We start from the raw sequence: 23688 nt of genomic DNA, 5'->3' as shown, positions 1-23688 counted from the left end.
TAGTCTCTAAACTACATTGAACAACTGTGGCCCTTATCGCCACCTGTGCAAATAGGGTGAGATAACTAAATGCTACTGTCAACTGAATGAACAGCAGTGCCAATTGAAATGTGTGTTGAAAACCCATCGTAGCCTATCACAGTTTCCCTATGTCCAAATGTGTTTGTTTAAAACTGCTGCCAAGAGTTCAATTTGCAGAGAAATAAATCTCAAGGAAATACAGAGACAATTCCATGAAAAAAAGTCCATCACTAGTGTCAGGACAGCACTGTACGTCTGTGAGCACACAAAGGAGTCTTAGTGCCCTCTGTTGACTGAGCACAGTTTAACAGCTTCTTTGCCACAAGAAAGGGACGGAAAAACAACAGTGCTGAGTTTTTGTTTGGTCTGCAAACCAGTAGACACTCACACACGTCTGTGCAACCTAGAAACTGTCTTCACATAATGTGTCAAAGGACATTCTGTGCATTCTGGAAGTAGCTGTTGTGTTTCTGATGTGTTTGCTTGTCCTTGTCCCAGTCAGTCTGTGAATCCCTGCTGAGATGCAGCTGTCTGAGTGACATACTGGATGAACACTAAAGCTTTTGACTAAAATCAGTAACACACACATATGTAGTATATACACGCAAACACAATATATAGCAGGTGCAAAGCTGGATGTTGTTGGAAAAGCATTTTACTAGTTTGGCAAAATCATGGGCTGTTTGATGGATGCTGTCATCTGCAGTGTATAATCTTGATCATTATTGGGTGATCTAGGGGGTGCCTACTTTGGCGGAAGCCCTGGATGATTTCTCAAAAGCCCTGGATCTCGTTAGCCACGGCTCTCGCTTCTGAACTGTGTCCAGTGCTGGAATTCACCAGACTGGCATCATGTGCAGGAAAGCAGCCTGTAGCCTGGATGTCCAGACAAAGTGTGTTAATGACGCCATAGTTCTATTTGACCGGTGTAACAAAAATAAATGCAGAATAAGTAGTTTAGGAGAAAGCAATCTATTTCAATGTCACCATAAATAAAATTCCTATGTGAGTATATACAAACAACTGCTGATGAGCCATACCTATTTATTGTGAAACTACAGAATACAGATATAGATACAGCAATAGATATAGATAGTGGTGTTCTCGTTCATCCTTGTTGGACCCTCACCCTCAGGATTTAACCATTCCTAGAATCGTAGCCCCACCCCAGATGAAGATACATAAATATATATTGAACCATTGAATGTTAATATATAGAAAAAATATATAGTGCAAGAATATATGTAGTGTATTAGCAGGTGGGCCTCATACCAGGAAAACTGTAATAGAGTTTTCCAACATCTCCACTGTGAAAATTACTACTGCAACTTCAACTGTTTCCTAGACTAATATCACCTGTACAAACAAAAGTGCACACACACACACACACACACACACACACACACACACACACACACACACACACACACAAACAACATACACAGGTGGCATCATTTGGGTGAGTCGGTGAGTCTGCCTCCGAGGAAGTGAGTTGAATCTGTGTCATGTTTGGAAAACAGACACACATCCACAGAACCCACACAGACAAACACACACATGGAAGTTTTATACATATACCACTTAAAAGCTCAAATACATTATATAATCTTTGTCTCCATTGTGACATTTCTCGCTTAGCTAAGTGAGGCAATACCTCGATGTTCAATCAGTCTTAAAGCATTAATGCAGTCATTGAAACCTTAAGCTTTTTGTGTTACTTATGGCACTGATGACTATTTTTTTTCTCATTTTGCTAGTATTTGGAACATTCTGCCGACATTAATTCCTGGCCAACAGCAAAAGCGATAAGCAGTCTGAGCTTGTCAGAGCCATGCCCAGGAGTTGAAGTTTGTATTCTCTGAAATATCCCAATGTCATATTTCAGCCCCTCCCCAGTCCACCCTCCCACCCCTCACTTTATACCTGTCACTCTGTGTCTCTTACATCAAATATCAAAGCTTCCACTGTTCACTTTCTGAAATCAATCCTTCTCCATCCCTCATTGTTGCTTTCTTCCTCTCTTTTTTGGCTCTTTCCTACATGGAACTGTTTTACCCCTCTTTCTCTTTGTCTCTTTGATGTCAAAGCACTGTTGACACTGAGCCACCCTCCTTGAATGCTGATGGAGTTTGAGATGAGTATGCACCGGTGTGCATGTGTGATTCAGACCAATATAAAGATTGGGGAAGGTGGAATCATGCATTAACTGTGAATGTAATATTTGTTAATTTTAACCCGACTCATTAGGATTCCATATCATTCATTTTTCATCAATCCATCTTTTTCCCCAATTTCCAATGTCAGGGTCACCACTGATCTGGATTATTTAGTCAATATTGAGCAATATACATGGTTTTGCATCTACTGTTTGCCAATCCATCACAGAACAAATAAAGGTAAGGAACCATACACAGTCTTGTTCACACAGCAAGCATGTTTCCGGGAATTTGTGAGGAATCTAGTTTACCTAGACTAAGTATATTATGAATAAAACATTCAACATTCAAAACATAACACTCTAAACATACTGTGTAAAAAAAGTATTCTATTTATTTGTTAAGCATGAAAGTTAAAATAGCAAGAGACAGACATGAAAAAAATATTAGCATATTTGGCACTGGATTAAAAACCAAAGTTTAGGAATTTTGAGTAATTATCAGGCTAGGAGGTAACAAATGACATTCACTGTTGTTACTGTAACTAAGTCAGTTTTGTGTGACTTAAACTTAATAATTTTGCTTTTATTCAAATGGATTTTGTTCGAACGTAAATACTTTGTTAGGAGAGAAATACTATACTATGTGTTTTCATCTCACACTCATTGAGACATCGTGCCGCCTCGTTCTTTGCACAAACACATGCACACACTCATACCCACACACTTCAAAATGTCAAACAAAACAAAATATAATATTGCTTTCTATAACTCTTAGTTTAACAAACCACTGGTATTCCTGAAAATCGAGGTTTGCGGATGCAAAAATTATTAAAACTGTCTTTGTCTGACTCCTCTACCAAATCTTTTTTTTTGGTCAAGATCACGCCACCATGGTTTTTATGACGTTTTTACACCAAACCAAATAGCCTTTATTCACTCTTTATTGCCAGTGGCTAATGTGCATGGCAGTTCATGACAAACACATGGGTTCTATCAAGAACTGGCAGGTGTTTTTTTCTATTTTCTCTTTTTAAGTGTGTAATTTCATTGATGATGGATTTCATGATTGAATCACATCTTACCGGTCTCATCAAATAGTGGAAATAGTGTGGACCTGAAAACAACTGATTGCAAAGTGCCTGCACAGCATTTAGAGGCAGCTGTTTATATTAAAGTTAGCAAAAAGTGGAGGGATCTTGCTGAGTGTGTGGAACTTATATATTTCCCTGAAGGGTTGCAGGAAACAGAATGAGTATAAGACTTAACTCAGTATTTGTTGGTGATTACACTCCCTGGCCACTTCATAAGGTGCTGCTCCACAATCAATACATTTAATAACCGTGTTTGTAGTGTGAAGGTGCGTTGCATTGCACCTTTTAAATCTCAGAATAATGCTTGCTGTTCATTATAAATGAATGAACACATGGTTCAGTTTCTGTTATCAAAAAAAAAAAGCTGGAAGTTGACCCCCTTGATGTTGTTTTTGTCATATTTATTGCCAACGTTTCAGTTCCCATCTTTTACAAAATGCATTGCGATGTACTTTTGATGTGCAGAAGAGGTCTCTACTGAATTTAGAGATTATCTATATGTAGGTCAGATGTAATAAATTAGCTGACTTTTCTGGCATCAATATGAAAATCTGGATATTAGGACCAATGTTGTTGCAAATGATTTCGTCATGCCTGCTTTGTAACTAAAAAAAAGTGAAGTTATTCTTTCACTTGTCGATATCCTACTGACAGAAAATAAGTGAGATTTTTCTGTTATGTCCCACAACTTTTAGATCCAGAGAGCTTTTTCTTTATACTCTACTTGACACTTTTCTGTCCCATTAATCGCTCTTTCTCTTGCACCCTTTTATCCTATTCTGGCTTTACTTTTCTCTGTGTCTCTACAAAATGTTGCACAGTAGTGTTATTACAATCTGGGAAGTTAAATCTGATTTCTTTTCCATTATCACTACCTGTTTTTCCCATTTCACACAAACGACTTACAGGCCGGTAGGCTCAGCGCCACAACCAATGCCAGTCTTTGTTGCTTTTCCAGGTGGGTGATTTATGCCTGGCATTGTGCCCCATAGCGCTACTGCGGCACTGTCGTCTTCCTTCTGCCAACCTTGGCCCCTGATGGGAAATAAATCCTTCTCAGACACCACCGCCAGCAGCAGCAAGTAAACTTTTTGTCCGTTTTTGGGCTTTTACTTGGAAACATGGTTCTTTCTGTGTTTCCCATTTCCTGCAGTTTTGGGTTTATTTCAGTCATAGTCTATAGTAAAATGTATCCTTTTTATCCTTCCATTACTTCCGTAGAAAGTTGAAAAATACATTGATTTTTCAGCAACCACTTAATGGAAAGATAAAAGCAGCTTTGCATGTACATTAATGATGAAAAGCCTCTTTAACATTTTATTTGTGTTATAGAAAATGAACTCATAATGCTACTGAGCTAGGTATCTGAAAAGGTAGTATTACAGAGTTTTTGGGGTGTTATAATTTACTAAAGTTATCTTCATTGCAATAAACTACTATGCTTAATGAGTATTTAATGACTCCACTACTGACTGAGTTAGAGTGTATAGTTGTCCTAATTTTTTTCTTATTTTACTTATTATTTAGTTATTTTGTATTATGTATCATTTTTAAGTGAGCTTTAATCTCTCCCAGACTAATTCACTGAATGGACTTGATCCACCCTACAATGGGTAGAAACAGTCTCCACATGATACATACAATATGGTGATGCAATCTGCATATGGATATACATAAATAGTGGAAATGAGGAACAGTATTCTTTGAGTTGAACAGTTTTAAATTATTTGTGGTTACTTACATGCAAGCTAAATATACAAACAGTGTGAGTATGTGTTTACATGATAAACTGTTCCTCGGTGCATTTGGCAATCGACCAGTGCAGTACTTCGGGTGATAGATTCCTCTGCTGCAATAATTGCTCTTCCAAAGCCTTCTGTTTTTCTCACACATACTTTCTTCACTCTAACTCATTCATTTATCTTTTACTCAGTGCTTCTTGCACCTCTGCGGCAAACGAACAGAAACAAAACTGCAGTGTCTATCAAATTAGGTTGTAACATATAACTGCCGCTGACAGCAATTGCGCACTGCAGTAATGCAACTCAAATAATTGATTGCACAGTTACTCTGTGATGAAGTTCCAAACATACCATTAATCATATGTGCGCGTAAAAAAATATTTGCTTCCAGTGGTTTCAGAATTGTTCTTCTAGAGCTAATATACCTTGAAGTTAGAAGGGAGCTGAGTCCTGAGACTAGCAGTTGTTTTACAATCTGCAATGTATGGAACAGTGGAATTAACTGCGGTCATTACCTCATACCTTGCAAAAGGTGTATGAGAATTTTCCATAATGCCAGCCGAACAACATTTCCCATAATGACTGTCGCTACGGAAGCATGTACTGAATAGTTGCATGATTTCAGCTTTGGTCCGAAACACACATAAAGAGTACCTCAGCCTGCTCCACTTGGAAGCAAACCCAGACCTGCTCACTTGCAGATCTCCTCACTTGCTTTGCTTCTTCCACCAAGTTCTCTTGCACACGCATAATACAAAGACCCATAGTTTTCGGGGGACCCTCGGTGTGAACTGGAGATGCATGCTGACAGGGTAGATAACAAGAGGGTTGGGGTGTGGGAGAGGACAGCCGGTGTCGTGGCAGAGGGTCTCCTCTGATCTCCTATAATCCTCCACTTTGTTTTAGACCCACTCAAAACCTTTCGCTTGTCCAAATACACACTCCTGTTGCTGTCTGGCTTCTCAAGACAACCCCCACCCCCTCAACCGCCTCACTCTTTCTTCCTCACATATTCTCTGGTCTCCCTCATCCTTCTACTCCAAGACCCCATAGAGAGCCTGTCACCAGCAAAGTTTTCATTCTTTCATTTTTTTAAAAGTCTCCTGTTTTCCAAAGTAAAAGGCTCATTGAAAGGTGGGGGAAATCAGTGTGTGTAGATGCTTGTTTTTCCCTCTTGCCAGGAGAACCTTAATGACCTGAGTTCCACTCTGCCCAGCTGTCTCCACACTACCTCAGCATTTCATCCGTACAAAGGCTACAAGACCACCCCAAGGTGTACTCTTTCAAACACATACACAGACGTACACACTTCGTTCACTTGGTAATTATGAACCATTGCAGAGAACAGGAAAGCAGTTATCCTTTCCTTGCCCCCACCTCTCGAACTTTACTTCTGTGCTCCTTCCAGTCTATTCCCAAGGTTATGTAGGAAAGTACAAAAGTAGGAATGTGGATATTTGGAGTACCTACATTTTCTAAATTATGAGAATAAAGGGAGGCCAGCATTACTTCAAATAGCTGAGTGAGCAGTTAAGCCAGTACACATCTCAAGAATATGTACAAAAAATCTGGATATCCAATCAACCTCAAGTAATTGCTTTCAATATCAATATCAAAGTAAAAATGTACTGCATGGGGTTCAAATCAAACATAAAGGCAAGTAGTGCAGAGGTTAAAATACATACCACAGTTATATTTCCTTTCAAATGAATTATATTCACAGTCTGTTTCCGGCTCACGGTTAAGTATTCTAAACAGTGCAAAGGGTATGTTTTCACTCATAGGAATGATTTAGAAATAAATATGTATTAAATAATTTGATAAAGTATGGTGATTCAGAGTGTTAAATTATGTTTTGTGTGTTTTTTGTTCTTCATCTTATCATAAATCTCTTTTGAGAAGTTTCAGGGTGTCCTCTATATTTCTTGTGTTTGGGGGCTGTTCTTGTCCTGCCCTAGTTATTGTTTTTCACTCTTTCAGTGCAGTATTTTTTTGTGATTGAAAAGATTCATAACACCTACCGTTTGTTCATTTTGACTCTGGTGTGGTGCATCCCAAATGTATTTCTTTTCATGAGAATCCATGATCATCTGGCCCCTTCTTTTTTTCTATTGCCTGAGGCATTCACTTGGCAGGTAACAGGCAGGTTCGAGATTAAGTCAGTTAATTTAGACTCTGGGGTGTGGTTCAAATCCCAGTCAGTATTAATATTACCGTAGTGGAATGTTTCAAAGACGCAGGTCTTCTTACGCATGACCATTCACGCTACATGCTTATATGTCTGTTGAGAAAGACAAAAAATGGTAGTTATATTGGTTCAAACATCAGCATTCTCCAATTTAAAGAGTGTAATATTATTAGATTGCACTATTTTTAATTCATGGGTTTAAATGACAAAAAAAGGCAACAACATTGTCATTTGAAACAACATAGTAAATGGAAGTCCCACTTTGCAGACAATCTGTTTTTTTGTTAATGGATGATCTTATGTCCACAGATCCTGGAAGGGAAAAGTATATTGACAAGCATGCAATCACAGTCTGGTCGTCTTTAGAACACACACAAGACACACTGAGTGATTAATTGGTGGTCCACTGCAGAGAATTGATTTATGCCATGCTGAATGGAATAAATGCTGGTCTTAGTGTGTGTGACAGAGTGATTACTGATATCATATGGCTGTCTGCTGCTAAGATCAATAGCTAACTTTCTTTATGAGGTCATTTTGACAACATGGCCTATACGAAATCCTATCCTTACTCTGCCAAAACCATTCAGTCTTCACACGTGGCAACAAACCAGACAAGTATGACAGTTTTTTTTTCTCTTGAGTGGATATAAGGACGCAAAACACATGCATGGTTTCCATTATAACAGCAATGTTTTATGTGGGGGACTCAGGTTGCATTGGAATGATTTGAAGTATAAATTATTCTTTGCCAATTATGAAAAAAGTTCAAATTTGGGAGAAAAAAAAAACGACTATGTCGTCCTCTCCTGAGCTCTGACCTCTCGACCTGCGGTCAGTCACCCACCATGGATAATACAAAGACCCGACTGTCAACTCTTGCTCCACATTATATCGTTCGGTCCTCCACCTCTGCTCCATGGCCAGTAGTGGTTGCTGGGGCCACTGACACAACCCCACCTCAACACTTTGAAAGCCACATCTAATCTAGCCATTTGGATCAAACACACACACACACACACACACACACACACACACACACACACACACACACACACACAGGCTACTCCTCATCTCATGTTCGAGGAAACCCCTTTTACCCTGTGCAGTCACTTCCAATCACCTCCTTTTCAACTATACGGGCCAGAGATATAAGACAACGTGAAAATGGCTGGCTCTGATTTTGACTGTGTGATCTGCTAGATTATTCTTTATCAATTCAGACAACAGTTGTTGTGTTGTATTTAGTTTAATGTTTTTTTTTTATTCTGGTGCAGAAAAAATGTTAGGGTTTTTTTGGGTCTTGGGTTTTCATGAATAAACAAAAGAAAAACTACACACATGGATTTCAAATTTGCAAATAGTTGGCCTATGATAGTTAGGTGGGATAGGCTCTAAATTAGAACAACTATCCAATCTGATGTAAATTTAAAAACTGGACTCTAAAAAAAAGATCCTTGTCACACATCCTTTTAGTCAAGCAGCTCATTATTTCTGGGCCTGGTTAACAGGAAAGCGCCACTCATCACAAATGACTCAACAGTTCATTTAATCAGTGTGAGTTCATAATTCATCAGAGCCACTCTGAGTGACAGTGGTGAAGTATGACATATCTCTCACTGCTGCTGCCAAAATCTAGATCAGATTGAAATTGATATATCTATCTTGCTGTGGGCTGTGAAGAATAGGTTATTTTCCCACTGGTTCTGTCAGGTTGGCAAATCCCAGAGGTGAAGCAGTCAGGTATGGCATTTGCATAGGTATCCAGACCTGGAGGCTGGAGACTCATCATCCCTTGCCTAGCAAGCTCCCTGTCGGATTGCCAAAGCAGCACAACTATCTCTCTGACAGGAAGTAACACAGCTGCCATAGTGATATTCATCGTATGAGTCTGGGGTTGAGGCCATTCGTTTTGTATGACAATGTCATAATGGGTGGCACAATGGAAGAAGGGTTAGCATGTTCTCTCAAAGTAAAGAGATCGAGGATTTAATCGGAGGAGTTCTGACCTTCTAACATGGATGATAGGCTCGTTCCTCCATTATGACCATGCAGGCATTGTGAAGATAAACGGAATGGAAGAAAAGAATGAATGACTGTCCAGATGAAATTCTTACTCCCAAATATGTGACAGGGTATCTCATTTTCTGAACCACTTTATCCTCACTAGGGCATGCATACACATAGGTGGACTGACCTGGATTTTGAACCCAGGTCCCCCACTGTGAGGCCGGTGTTCTAACCACTCAGCTGCTGGGCCGCCCATGTGACTGGTATTGAACGTAAAATAACAATACAAGAAATACTAGGCCTTATCTTCTATTGGTCAGAAGTGTATTTGTTTTCAAAGTATTCCATTAATGACAATTTTGCCCGGACTCACCTTTATTGTTGGTCATAAATGCTAAAGTCAATCAGATGCTTTTCTGGATTCATTTGAAAGCTCTTAACTCAGTCATGAATGTGCTCATTGAGTCATTTGTGTAGGCGGACAGGACCCTTCTGGGAAGATTTACCAAAGTTCACATTTTTATTCATTCATGAATAATGGGTCACAAAGGTTTTGAAAATAATTTGTCATTTGCCAGCCTTTCCTTTCACACTCCCCAAGATATCTTTATGAGCACTTTTATTTCACAGGTAAGGAGGACTTGAAATATCAAGACCCTATGTTGTCTTACAATGTTCATCTTCTCCAGCTTGCTTCAAGCTCTCCACTCCTTAGTTAAGTTTAATGAGGTGAGAAAAAAAATCTGTGTATTTGCTGGCGATGCATATGTAAGCTGACATACAGCACAAGGGTGTTTGTTATGACAGAGTAACGAGTGAGACAAACCAGAAGTTGTAGAGAGAAACACACACACATAAATGCTCCAAACATAGCAGCCCATAGCGAATAGGAATCAAATTTCTGTTCGAAGCAAACTCATTTGTGCACATAAAATAAATATGCTCAAACACGTCATGGAATTTGACCATTTCTAATGAGGAAAAACAAGATTCTCCTTCCAATGTTAGAATGAAGGATCAAATATGTTTGTGGGTTTTCCCAAAAGAGATAAAACAGAACCAGCCACAACTAAATGTTAAGGAGGATAAAATGTATCCGATAAGTATATCGTATATACATACAAAGTGGCACTTAAGGCATCATAAACAACTGAGTTCATGAAATACATTAGAGCTTGTTAAGAAGTACTAATTTTGAGTGACAAACGGCTCAAGACAAGGCCAGCAAAATGCGAGTCAGCATTCAATACCACTTAAAGAAAATCCTAAACAGAGGCAAACGAAGACGCAAGTGTGTGCAATATTGACAGAAACTCTAGTTGACTCATTAGAGGCCTCTGTGGATTGTGGCTCGTCAATGATCCAAAATGAGTACCGCACGGTAAGCACACGGTCTGTTGCCTAATCAAAAGTGAAAGGTAAATAAACTCCCATTGCAAGTGAGACAAGACAGACTATCCTCAAAAATATGCTTTATTTCTTCTTTCAGTCTGACGTTCATATGGAAAGATTTGTGGAGAAAAATGTGATCATTCGACAAGCTACGGCTGCCATTGACTGACTTCAGCAGAATGTATGAACAAGGGTGTAATGATAGGGAAACCTTGTTAAATGTGAAGGAAAGCATGAACAGTAGAAGTACTCATATACTTTAAAGGGATTATGTTATTATAGACATGTTAACACCTCCATACACGAGCAATTAATGTCTGTCACATATGAGTTGGGATGAGGCAGGAAGGCTGTTCTGTTCAAATGTTAAAGGAGATCTACTGGAGAACTAAACCAACTCTGTCAACTCTTACACTCCCGACTAACGTGACAAGGGGGGAGTCAAGTGAGACACTGAACATTTACCAACACTACATATGCACAAACACATTTAGAGCCTGGTGGAAGTCAAAGGGAGTGACTGAGTATTTAGAGTTGAAGACTAATAATTCTAGCCTGGGGAATGATGGAGATGGTGCTGTTGTTGATAGAAGCAACATTATCATGTTTTTTTTTTATTGTTGGTATCCCAATCAGTGTCAAATGACTGCCTTACAAATTTCCCAATGAACTTTGCAAAGTATGAATTTTATTTCTTCCTTTTCTTTAATATACTATATTTATGAATGTATTTGTCTATGTACGTACAGTATGCACCATAATTGTTGCACTGCAAACTGAATTTATTTATTTTTATTTATTATATAGCTTAAATTACCCCCCAAATACACAAAATGTAATAAGTTGGGGACTTCTTGTGTTAAGCAACACACACACAGTATACTCTTAGGTTGTAGTTCATGTTCATAGTTTAACTCATTACTACCCCCACCCCTTACACCTTCCTATTAAACCCATGAGTTAGTTAAATGCCCCTCCCGCCAGATACATAAACCACATGATACTGTGTCATGCGATTGTTAAGGTACTTAGCTCACAGAGCCAAAGGTTGTTCAACCATTGGAAATGAGTGGGCAAGCATGTGTGTAACCTCTGTGTTCTAAACTTATGAAGTCTTTTCTTCCCCGCTTGTGTTCTTGCGCAATTAAACAGGGACTCTGGAGAAAAGGAAATAGGATTAGAGAGCTTATTCACAAGGGCACACGCCATTTAGTAGAAATGGTAGCTTTACAGTCATACAATACTTACTAAGCTATACTATATCTATTCCTGTGAGAGGAAGACACACATTATTATTAGTTCACACACACGACATGTCAGTTCTTATATTACTTGCAGTTTATTTTGTGTCCTTGCGCTCCTTTAGTGAATTTATGTTTCCCGGCTGTATAAATGCTCTTGTACATTTGAACATAAGAGTACAATGTCAAATGTTTGGATTTGGGTGCATTAATATTTAGTTCTGCCTAAATGTATCCTAAGTATGGATGTGATATAGTTTGTAAATATTTTGCTCCATTTAGCTCCAGCTTTTCTGAGCGTGCTTGTTTTTCTTTGTGTGAAAGTCCTCGTTTTGCGTAATTTCAACAATTGTGGTAACACAGAGAACCACAGCATCTGTCTCACAAAAGATGTCATCTGTCCTATTTGCAAGAATTCCCAGGATCCTCCCTTTATTTCAAAGTGCTGGCCATTAATACTGAAATGTTTCACTTACTTCTTTATGACTCGTCTGGTTGTTTTCAAGTCCAACCTTGTGGGTTTTCTTTTGACATTGAATCATATTTCACCCTCTGATACATTTTCTAGTACAACATTGTCAACAAAACGACTGAAAATGAATTTATATGCATCCTGTTCTTCTCATTGTAGCAGTCTCCAACAAATATTGAGTTCCTTGTTTGATATTGTCATATAATCTTACATGTTTGATAAAAAGTTATTAAATGATAACTGCTTAAGACACATACAGACTGCTTGTTTTTCTGGTCTTTTTTATGTCGGTGAGTTTTCTGTAATTTTCGTCAATGATGCACTGTTAGAGGTACATTTATACTGTAAATATGGGAGAGTGGTGATGGATAGATTGTGGTATGGTACAGGCTTGACAGATTGATGACTCATAATGTTTATGTTTATGGAAAAAAAGACATACCTACTGTGGATGAGGGCTTCATTACCTCTTGAAAAATAGTTCTATAAGTTTTCATTCTCAGCCTCCTCTCATGGGAATGTGTGAACCTCTGCGAAGACTTGAGAAAAGAGGACATATTGTATCGTACTAATCATAATGCTACGTGGCATGACTTGACCTACTGAAGGAAGGCTCTACACAGGGTGTGTTTTGTTTTGTTTGCCGTTGTCATTGATTTTCTCTCATTGTTTAAACAACCTTGCCACCTCTTTTACGGCACCAGGGGAAAACAAGATGAATGGATTTGTAATGATTCAAAACAGCATTATAGATTTTTTTTACTGTAACAGCAGGCTCACAGTAGAATGGAGACTTATTGATCTTATAACCACAGGGCTTCTCATTGGTTGCAACAAAAGAGCAGCACATTTAATTTTAGGTTGGGTAAACAATCTATGTTGTGTTGCAATAATTCTTTTGTCTTGGGTCTGTCATTTACCCTTTTTTTCAATTTGCCATTTGTGTGTTGTTTTCTCCTTTCGTCTTCTTACATTTACAGTGTTGGGACCCACCAGAGAGCATCAGGACAGGATTAATTCAATACCCTTGTGACGTGAAGGTACCTAAGATAATATGATAAAGCAATCATCGAGTCTGTTTATAGCTGGTGAACAAAGAGTCTAGACAAGTCAACATCCTGAATTGGATACCTTTTATTTGGTTCTCAATGACATAAAGGGGAGTTTCAAACTTGTAAAAATGTAGATCTGAATACGGAATCTCGTTGCAGCAATTTTATTAGAATGGAAATCCTTTTTGGGGGTAATTCTTTTTATCGTATGCCCCTCACATTTCTCTTAGTAAGTCTTGTAACTCAGACAACTGATGTTACCCATTAGTAAATGATAGCTAAAAAGGTCACAGGTTTTCCCATCCTATTTTGCAATATCATACTAGAAAAAAAAAAAACATTCATTTTCATCAAGCATCCACTGGGAGGATATAAACAACAACACTTGGAATATGGTAAAGATCTCTCAGACACTGGTCCCTTCGGATATAGTACCTCCTTGCTTGTCACCGTCTGGCTCAGTGAGGATGAAATCACAGAGGCTGCAATGACTTTCACGTGGACCCATCAGCCCTGAAAGGGAAGGTCACCCACAGCGTGGACAAGAGAGATTCAATTTAAAATCTGCCGTTTACCAAGGAGCATACATCCTGTGTGTTAGTGTGTGTTTTGGAACATAAGCGTTCCTATTGCTTTTGACAAATGGAATACAAATGTTCTGTGTTGGTAAAATTAAAAAGAATGTTATTTCAAAAAGCCTTGTCCAACTAATCACTGATTACCTCACTACAGAATGCGATTCAGGTTTGTCCAAACAAAAGTGATGTGTTCATATAGTGTAGTGCCTGAATGTACATTATCAAACCCATAAATTAATGGCGCCAACAAGTGCTGTAACTGTAACCCTTGAGGTTTATGCTCATCCACGGGGGACCAATAAAGGGATTGTTCCTTTTAGGCCAGGAACTTGCCCACAAAGACAGGAAGTGGAAACCTTCCACCTGATATCACTAAACGTACCAATGCTTCAGGGAAAATACACCCCTGATGAATTAGCTTCTGTTCTTGACATGAGTTTACTTAGGCAAAAAAACAGTAGGCAAGCAACAGCCTGTTGTGCGAATACAATGAAGGCGAGGAAGACTTGTTCTTGGGGATGCAAAACAAATAAGGCCATGCTTTAGGGGAAAAATACGGCACAAGAAATGAATAGGTGCTGGTTTGGATTCATTAATCAGTGTTGCGTCAACTCAAATAAGATTAACCCTTTCATCTTTTCAAGATAAACACCCGTGGCAGTTTTCTCACATCAGTGAGTGTGTCTCAGTATCCTTTCTTTACTTTTTGATGCAGAAGAACCTCACCAGGTCTTTTAATCAGACAAAAGTATAGCATAAAAATGACTGCTATGGCCTTGAGAGGAGCGACCTGTGACACAGGTAGGATTTTAGATCAGAATCTACTAATTTTATTCTCTAAATAAGTTAGTACTTCGTAGTCTCATTAATATTCCTATTATTTGGGTCCCCCAATACGCATAACGAACATTGCTTTCTCACCAATCCAATCTAAGAGTACGTATGTGTACCTAATTATGTGACCGAGTAAGGGAGACCACTTCAAACGCACACATTCATGTTGACCTGGTTGTTTCCGCAAAACACACCAGCAACATTGTCTAGACACTGAAAGACAGGAGACACACATACACACACAGAGCAGACCCCAGGCCTTACATACATAGCCCCCTGTGCCATGTCACCCCTCTAAAATGCTTCTTACGCGTCTTGATGATTACTCTCCACCTGCCTTCCTAGTTTTCATAGTTTTGAATCTTGCCTGCCTGATACGAACTTACTTAAAACTGTTGCTGAATTAAACTTCAACACTGAATTGAAAATCAATCTGACAATGATACATTGGAAGGTTTTGTGCAACAAAACCAAATTATCTAAGGAGCTCATTGATTGTGAATTAGTGTGGAACATTGAGACCAGAAACTATTTGGATTGTGTTCAGGAGAGAAATTTTGCAAGATTGATCTCATTTTTTAATGTCTGGTTCTGTTTTTCAAAAAACGTCTCTAAACTTTTGAACCTAGTAATTCTTAAAATGTGTCATAGAACATCACTTGTTCACGCAGGTATTGACAAACTTCACTTATTTGGTCAATTTCTCCTTCTGTAGTGACAGGAAGAACAATGAAATGCTTTTCCTCCCATTCCTCCTCATAAAATCCAATGGAAAAAATATATAAAAACCTGAAAAAGTATCTAGCTTTTTGTAATGTGGCATCAAAAATCCTCTTACACATCATTTATCTGCTGATTTGTTTTATGAACCATGTTTTATATACTCTGGGTGTGTGTAAACATTGTTGTTTTGCAGCCAAGTTGACTCATGTTTACATGGTTTGGGGGCCAAACAAACAGAAGAGCAAAAGCAGACACACCCCATACATTAACCTTGATTTGTCTCAGTGCAGTAACCAAAGCCAGAGGCACAGTGGAAAAAAACATCAAAGAATGAGTAAATAACGGTGAAACAATGTGGATCGACCTTGCTCTGACAGTATGATGTCACAAGTGTGGTAGAGGATATTCTAAGTCTAGAGGGGGAGGCGATGGTCAGAGAAACTAGGATAACTATGGGATAGGTTTAGTCATCCAGAAGTGAAGAACTATCATTAACATCAGAAAATAGCACGGGAAAGGTTTTGGGGTGCATTTGCATATTTGCCTATTATGAATTCATCTTCTGTACCGCTTATCCTCACACGGGGGTCATAGAGGCTATTTCAGCCAACGACAGGCAGTAGGCAGGAGACACGCTGTATTGGTTGGTAGCCAATTGCAGGACACAAAGGGACGGACAACAATTTAATGTGATTCAACTCATACCTAGTGGCAATTGAGTGTCCAAGCAACTTATCATGCATGTTTAGGGGATGTGGGAGGAAACTGGTGTACCTAGAGAAAATCTTGATCTCAAAACTGATTTGGATCTGCACAACACTCTTCCACTGGCCTGAATATTTGCCTATAAATTTAAGATATATAATCCTTGAAAATCCATGTTAATTTGTTTTGTGTTATGCACCATCATTATTTTTTTAATCCTAGTGTCATTGTAAAAAGAAAATCTATTAATAATTACCTAGAACTATACTATTAAATTGTCTCATTTATAAGTTGTTTTGTGTGGGAATATCGACTAAATCAGAATTGCAATTCAAAAGCATGCTACCCAAATGGAGTGGGCCAGTAAATATACTGTTTACAAAGAGGTTGGATTCTTCCCATAAATAGAAATGATACCACTAGTTTTTGGTTGTAGTGGCACAGTTGTGAACATAGAAAACTAGTAAACAGCAGATGGGTTTATATGACCTGAAACAACATGGAATTCGAGTGCCATCTACTGGTAGCTTGTAAGAAGTGCTACCAACTATTGGCGAATGATTTATCATTCATTTAATTCCATAGATATTAAGACCCAAAGGCTTAGATAGGGGTTGCTACATTTTAATTGGTTGTATGTGAAAAGTTTTCTTGGTAGAGTCTGCAATATATCAAATCCAGTTTATAGCTACAGCATTAACCATGTGTGTTTGATTTATTTCATAAAGGGAGAATGCATATTAAAGAAAAGTTGCATGTTTATGATAATAATGTAAAAATGTAAGATTATAGCTGAAGGCTAATTTCCATCTTCAGTCCCTTATGCAGTTTGAAGAAAAAATGGGATATAAATGAGAAGGTCTAGGCAGCGTTGTGATCACAATGTTGTCCAATTTTAAAGCCAGACTTTAAAATTATTGGCAAAGAGGTTCAGAGATGTGCATCCTTGTATGATAATTGTTATTGAGTTCCAGGTTTATAAAGTACCAAACAGAGGTGCTTTGGATAAAACACACTCTGCACAGTCACTTCTAGAACCAGTTAAATTTCTGCATGAATATGGTATTTTTAGATGCAGGATTAACTTTTCAAGATCGAAATTAATTGTAAAAACTCTACAAGAATGCACAAAAACACAAACATTCTAGATGTGTTTATTCCAGCATACAATATGGTATTCAAACATTTACATGTTATAATATGACAGTTTGCTTTCTGGTTCCATGTCTGGAATGTAAGATTAAAGTGTCTTAGTGATCTGTTAGTTCCCATAGAACAAGAAATATTTGTGACATAAATCTAGAGGTTTTTATTGCTAAGTAACAACTAAAGTAAGTTCCTGTATAAACTAGTAACTTCAAGATTATAACATCGTTGTCAGTTTAATGTAATTAAAATAATTCAATAAGTCGTGAAAAAGATTATCAAACATTAAAAAAGTTTTCCCTCCAAATACAATGGTAATATTAATAAGTGGAATGATATCTGAGGGAAACCATAACAATATTTCACTTTGCTATACTCTTAATTTCAAATGAAAAAAAAAAAACAAATTCCCTCTTTTACTTTCTGTTATACAGTATGACTATAACATGCCTCCCGGTAGGAGGTAGCATTGACAACATTGAACATGTCCCTCCTAACAAAAGAAAGAAACTTTTTCAGAGAGCAGAGAGGCTGACTGGTGCTGCGGAATGAAGAGCTGCAGAATGCGGTCTGATATGTTACATCCTCTTGATTGTACAGTAGCCTGATAAAAAATGGTCCATCTTTTAGTTTTGACCTTTCTCCTTTTCCAGCCTTCTGGTCCAACTGTCCTTGCTTCACGGAAGTGCTTTCCCACATTTCAAATACTAGTCTTGCTGCAAAAGGTGGGAACCTGGCCTTCTCCAACCCCAGGGCACTCAACAAAGGTGCCATGGTTACATCATGAGCAGAAGACAGGGTAAACACCTCTTCGCCTCCAGCTCTTGGCTTCCAGGTACCTGCGGCAACCTTGGCTACTCGCTCCATTTTGTTGGCAGTTCGGTTGAGGTAAGGATACATTGCCAGGATTGCAAATTTACGATAAAATCCCACTTTTGTCCGATCTATTTCATCATCTAGCTGTTGTCGGCGAATCACAGCAAACTGCGTTGTACTCAGACACCTCTTGGTGCTTCTGTCTTTTGAGAACACGCATGGGAAAGAAATGTTGTGGCAGAGGTGGCAGAGCAGAGAGTCTATTGGGTTTGCGGCCCGGATTTTGCGTGTTGGAATATTTAAGGTGGTAGCCATGTCAGCATAAGTTCTTTCTAGTTCTTTATCAGCCAATCGGAGACGATATTGCCTCCTCTGGTCTTCTTCTAGGTATCGGTTCCTGGCAGGGCAATCGCAAGCAGAGCCGCAAAACAATGTACTCCACTGAGAATGTACCGTCAGCTTCTTCCAATCAAATTTTGGGAGGAACCCATAGAGAAAAGCCAGTCCGCTCTGAAGTGTGCGGCTTTTCCCTGTGGTTTCAACCCATACCTGTTGAGGTGACCAGTCGGTAGGGATGAGGTTGTGTGGCCGGTAGGCCTGACGGAGGATTTTTCCATTGTGTAGTTGCTGCACAACACCTAAAATGAAGCATGCATTTTGAAGTTTTAAGCAGTTTTTTAAGTTTTAAGTAAATGCATCAATCAATCATTATGGAAGTAGTGCAATCGATAGTCCTTAACAGAGATTACAATTAATATTAGCAAAATTGCACATTTCTCTTTAAGTAACTAGCATGTAGAACAAACAGAAAGAGTATATTAATTTGAATTTTGAATCTTCTCCTAATTCTAAAAAAAAAAAAAACAGTAAGATTTCTGGAACCAAAAGAGAAAATATCATGCTTACCAGTTTGTGTGAGCTCTCCCATTTCGCAAGTATTGTGGTTTGGTATTCGAGGGATAGAGGCCAAAGGAGATTCCCAGTGCCCCTGTCCTCCAAGGGCCATGTGACTTATGAAGGCTCTTAACAGGGGGTGTGAGGGATTCCTAGGGTGTGTAATACAGAAATGCAGTTGTCACTTTCTGATATACTGTTCTCCAGAACCGCCAACATCACTTATAATTATATCAAATAATTTTAGATACTCACACATGCAAACTAATGTGTCTTTCTGAGTCGGTCAATAATATGAGTGGAAAGAATTCATAGCATTATGCATTTGCATCACCTGCCGACATTGCTTTATGAAATCAAAATACTTTTTTGCAGCGTTTATGGGGTAAAAAAAGGTGTCTGTACTACTATAGTCATTCGTTTGTCTCTACCACAAGGTGTCTCTCCAGTAGGAGGCCATCTGTACTGGTACGTAGGATCAAAACAAAGGTCAAACCGTAAGCAATATTACATTAGGATTAGAATGATGAGGACACATTTTCACCAATCTGGCATCTAAAAAGGATAACCAGTAGTTCGTAGTCAGGCGCTGCTTGTTTCAGCAGAAAATTCATTGGTTAACTGTCTGCTCTAAATTGGTTGGAACTAAATCCAGGACCCTCTTGGCCCCTTGTGGAATTGGTTTGACATTCCTTGTCTATTGTATCTCAATTAAAATGACATATAGCTTAGTGAAGTACCTGCTAATGGAGAGTGTGCAGTTGATGGCTGGCCTTTTGGTCCTGGGTATAGCGTAGAGTGGGTAACGGTCCCCATGGCGAATCATCACCTGGACTGACAACAGTGTGTAGTCTGCTGGAATATGACCTGCAAGTTGGTAGACAACAATACACAGTGCACTTTGATCAAATGAACCAAAATTCGGGTAAAATATACATCTGTACGTTTAAATTTTTATTCTATTTGGCATGATGTATTAAATAACTCAATTCCACAAACACTATTTTAGCAATAACCAGTCAACAAGACCATCCAGTATAGTTAAATTAGCAGATTATATCCTTGGTTGTGAATTGCAAACTAAAAACTTCTCCTGTAAACCAGACAACTCAAAATATTTATCAAAAATATTCATCACTTTAAGGATTTATGCATATTTCAGTAAATGTCTGAAAATATTGGTACCTAAGCTGTAGCAGAGTACAAATGCAGATGCAAATACAGAAAATTAATTTAGGTCTCTCAATTAAGGTGATACAAGAAAGCAGCAAACCAAAATTGAGCATAACAAGGATTAATTTACCATCATCTAATTTAAAATCCAACACAGGTATGGAGAGATCAATTATTTCGGTAAATAGTTGAAATTACTATTTTAATGAGCCAGAACACATAACTGTCAGCTTGTTAGAAACAGTGAGTACCTTCCCAGGCTTGTTCAGTGTGGCTGGGAGTGTTGCAGTAGCCGTAGGCTTCAGATAAGGGGTTTGATTTCTGGGTCTGTGGAACTGGTAACACCCTTTTTCTGCTCTTTCCCCGAGTCATATGAACAGCTCCATCTGCATCTTGTAAAAGTTTTTCCTCCACAAGAGGAGTGGTGGGGATTAGATTGACTGCAAAAAAGGCACACAAAAGACAGAATATTTCATTTATTTCTCTTTGTGTTTATGTATATATATTTTTTGTTTAAATTTGGGTACTCCTGTGATTCCATGGGAAATAATTAACTTAATAAAGAAAAGTATTCCACTTGTTGAAATGCCGGGGAAAATGGTGAAGCATAAAATGCAAAAGAAAAACATTTCTTGTTAATACATTCATGTTGCTGCAGCATGTCCACAGAATTCCCCAAATTATAAAATAATCATGTCAACACATGACGCGACGAATATAAAGTCCATGTATACAAAAGAACTCAATCTTTGTTAATAAATCCTTCGATATTTACAAAAGTTGAATTAAATACATAGCACTGCTTTTCTACAAATTAGTAATTCAGAAAGACTGTTTTCTTCAAACTTACCCATGACGAGAAAGAAGGAAAAGTGTGCTGCAACCACGGAGACCATTTTGTCAACACTTGAGGCCCAGTCATACACACAAACACCCCCAAACACACACACACACTATCGTCCATTCAGAACCACAACCAGTCTCACTACATCCTATGCCCCATACACTGTCACCCCCGCCTACCAATTGACACACTAAAACTTTTGAAAACGGCTCTGACGCGGCACATAGACAAGAGGGCTTTTGTAAAAGTTGAACAAATCTCCCCCACAAAAACATATCACACACAAATTAGGACAAAAAACACAAATTAGGACAAAAAACACAAATTAGGACAAAAAAAACACAAATTAGGACAAAAAAAACACAAATTAGGACAAAAAAAACACAAATTAGGACAAAAAAAAACACAAATTAGGACAAAAAAAAACACAAATTAGGACAAAAATAACACAAATTAGGACAAAAATGGAAGGCAGTTGTTTTGAAAGGTTGAGTTTAGGAAGTTATGACAAAGTTTTGAGTTAAAATCAACATTTTGTTCATGAGTTCCACAGTGCATTCTTGCTATTTGCCACATCACCAATGGTGGATATAAATGGAATTTTACCACTGTGTTGAAGGCTAATTACGGTGACCAAATAACCCCAGGAAAACTTTGTATGGGAGGAAAACCCATATTTTTTTCCTGGTTGCATCTCTAAACTATAAAAAGAGCATACTTACAGAACTGAAGGCTGAAACAGATGATGGCAAGTGCTGCTCCACTCACCACCACCAGGAAGAGGAAACAGTTACGAGCCAACATAGTGTTGTGTGATTGCTCAACGCTCCTCTTTCTTAGCAATGCAGCCTCCAGTCAGTACCGGGAATCTGTAAAAATAATTGAATGAGATCAAATCAATTGGGGGTGCATTGGAGTACCCAGGGAAATCAATGCAATTGGCCAGCGCCATGTGTGCGGGATTTGCAGGGGTAGCAGCCTAAGTTACCAGGCTATATAACAAAGTTACATACCAAAGACATGCATGGTGACACTCTAAATTGCCCCCAGGTATAAGTGTGGGCGTGAATGGTTGCATGTCTTCTTGTGCCTTGCGATTTGCTGGCCACCAATTCAGTGTGTCCCCAGTCTCTGGCCCAAAGTCAGCTGCGATAGGCTCCGGCACCCCTTGCGACCCTAGTGAGGATAAAGCAGTTAAAATGAAAAAAAAAGCATGAGTGAAAATAGGGTGGATTTGTCATTGTAATAAAATAGGAATGTAAGAAAAAATAATGCACTGGCTATGTGAGCAATGTACTTCAGTTGAGTTGAACTAAAGGTTCACGTTAAAGTTATTATTATTATGTTTTTTCTGTCACAACGAAATAATTAAAAGCATAAACCATTACTTTAATTATTGTATCAAGCACATAAATCTGGGGTCCTGGGTTAAAATGACCATGTGTATGGAGTTTGTATGTTCTACCCGGGCCTGTGTGGGTTTCCCTCCGGGTACTCCGGTTTCCTCTCACATTCCAAGAACATGCATGGTAGCTGATTGGACACTAATTACCCTTAGGTATGCGTGTGAGGGTGCATGGATGTCCGTCTCCTTGTGCGTTGTGATCGGCTGGCCACTGATTCAGGATGTCGCCCTGCTTAAGTCTCCAGCATCCCTCGGGACCCTAAGGATATAGCGGTTCAGAAAATGAGATTAAATCATCTATGCGCTCACTGCAGGAGACGAACCTAAAAACAAGCCTTGAACAACATTGAAGAGAATAAAGACAATTTGCACTTTACCTACAGAAAATGACAGTCTTCGCCACACAGAAGAAACGCGAAGTATTGTAACGTATAGACATTTCTCTAACCAATCGACTGTGTGCTATAATCTTATATGTATATGTTTACTTAGACACGTAATGCCCGAGAAGGCGGCAACAAAAACTATCGGCCATCTTGCATCGGGGTCTTCTCAGTTAAAACATTATGCAAAATTGACCTTAAATGGTACCCCGCGCACGCACGCACAGACAAACGCACAAACAAACGCACGCACAAACGCGCGCCACACACGCACGCACAACCAAACGCACGCACAAACGCGCGCCACACTCGAACGCACACACACAAACACAAATACACACACACACACACACACACACATACACACATCTCTAAGAGAAAACACCAGTTAAAGATTGACTATTTCAAAGGCATTGAGTTCATGTTGGAGCACGTGGCTCGTGAGTTGTCAGTCTTTGTAGAGAAGACCATATTTGCAAACATGCCTTCTTACCTTGACTGCACCCCGCCACAAGCCTTTAATTTTCATTCAAAGCCAGGAAAGGCTGAGAAATCCTTCTCTTTGAATAAATTACTATATATATCCATGTGGGCTCCTTTAAAATCTTCAACCTAACAAAAGTGTAGCAGTTCGTGCAAGAACATCCCTTTTATTAGGGCACACCTATGGTTCTAAGTGACTTTTCACACACTCATGAGAGTGCATTGTGTTTTAACCTTTGGTGTTGACATTTTTCAAAAACATAACCATTGTATTTTCTTATCACTGTGACCTTTTATCTCATCACTCTTGATTTGTGAGTTATTTTAAACTCAAACT

The 23688-nt window shown here is 38.7% G+C and overlaps 1 protein-coding gene across 4 annotated transcripts; it reads right to left on the bottom strand.

Moving 5' to 3' along the window:
• Window positions 1-17345: 17345 nt before the first annotated feature.
• pxylp1 (2-phosphoxylose phosphatase 1) lies at window positions 17346-22953 on the bottom strand. 4 transcript variants are annotated; one of them, XM_077723372.1, is made up of 8 exons: window positions 22863-22953; window positions 22546-22744; window positions 22094-22256; window positions 21803-21949; window positions 20488-20676; window positions 19804-19930; window positions 19076-19215; window positions 17346-18807 (listed from the first exon to the last, which is right to left on the bottom strand). In XM_077723372.1, exons 4-8 carry the CDS (start codon window positions 21882-21884, stop codon window positions 17780-17782), a joined length of 1566 nt encoding a protein of 521 aa, XP_077579498.1. In that variant the 5' UTR covers window positions 21885-21949; window positions 22094-22256; window positions 22546-22744; window positions 22863-22953; the 3' UTR covers window positions 17346-17779. The 4 variants fall into 4 exon arrangements, with proteins under 4 accessions (XP_077579498.1, XP_077579496.1, XP_077579497.1 ...); XM_077723370.1 differs by having other exon boundaries at window positions 22633-22744; XM_077723371.1 differs by having other exon boundaries at window positions 22633-22744; window positions 22867-22948.
• Between the last annotated feature and the right edge of the window lie 735 nt (window positions 22954-23688).

The sequence above is a fragment of the Stigmatopora nigra genome, chromosome 8 (assembly GCF_051989575.1).
Source record: "Stigmatopora nigra isolate UIUO_SnigA chromosome 8, RoL_Snig_1.1, whole genome shotgun sequence".
Lineage (NCBI taxonomy): Eukaryota > Metazoa > Chordata > Actinopteri > Syngnathiformes > Syngnathidae > Stigmatopora > Stigmatopora nigra.
Note: the sequence above shows the minus strand (reverse complement) of the source record. Positions and strands in the feature narration are given on the sequence as shown.

What these genes read in the sequence shown, in the direction of transcription:
- pxylp1 (XM_077723372.1), bottom strand. Translation starts at nt 21,884, where the DNA reads ATGTTGGCTCGTAACTGTTTCCTCTTCCTGGTGGTGGTGAGTGGAGCA. An exon ending in CACTGAACAAGCCTGGGAAG is followed by an intron (nt 19,931 to 20,487) that starts GTACTCACTGTT and finishes ACCAACTTGCAG; the next exon opens with GTCATATTCCAGCAGACTAC. An exon ending in TGCACACTCTCCATTAGCAG is followed by an intron (nt 19,216 to 19,803) that starts GTACTTCACTAA and finishes TACACACCCTAG; the next exon opens with GAATCCCTCACACCCCCTGT.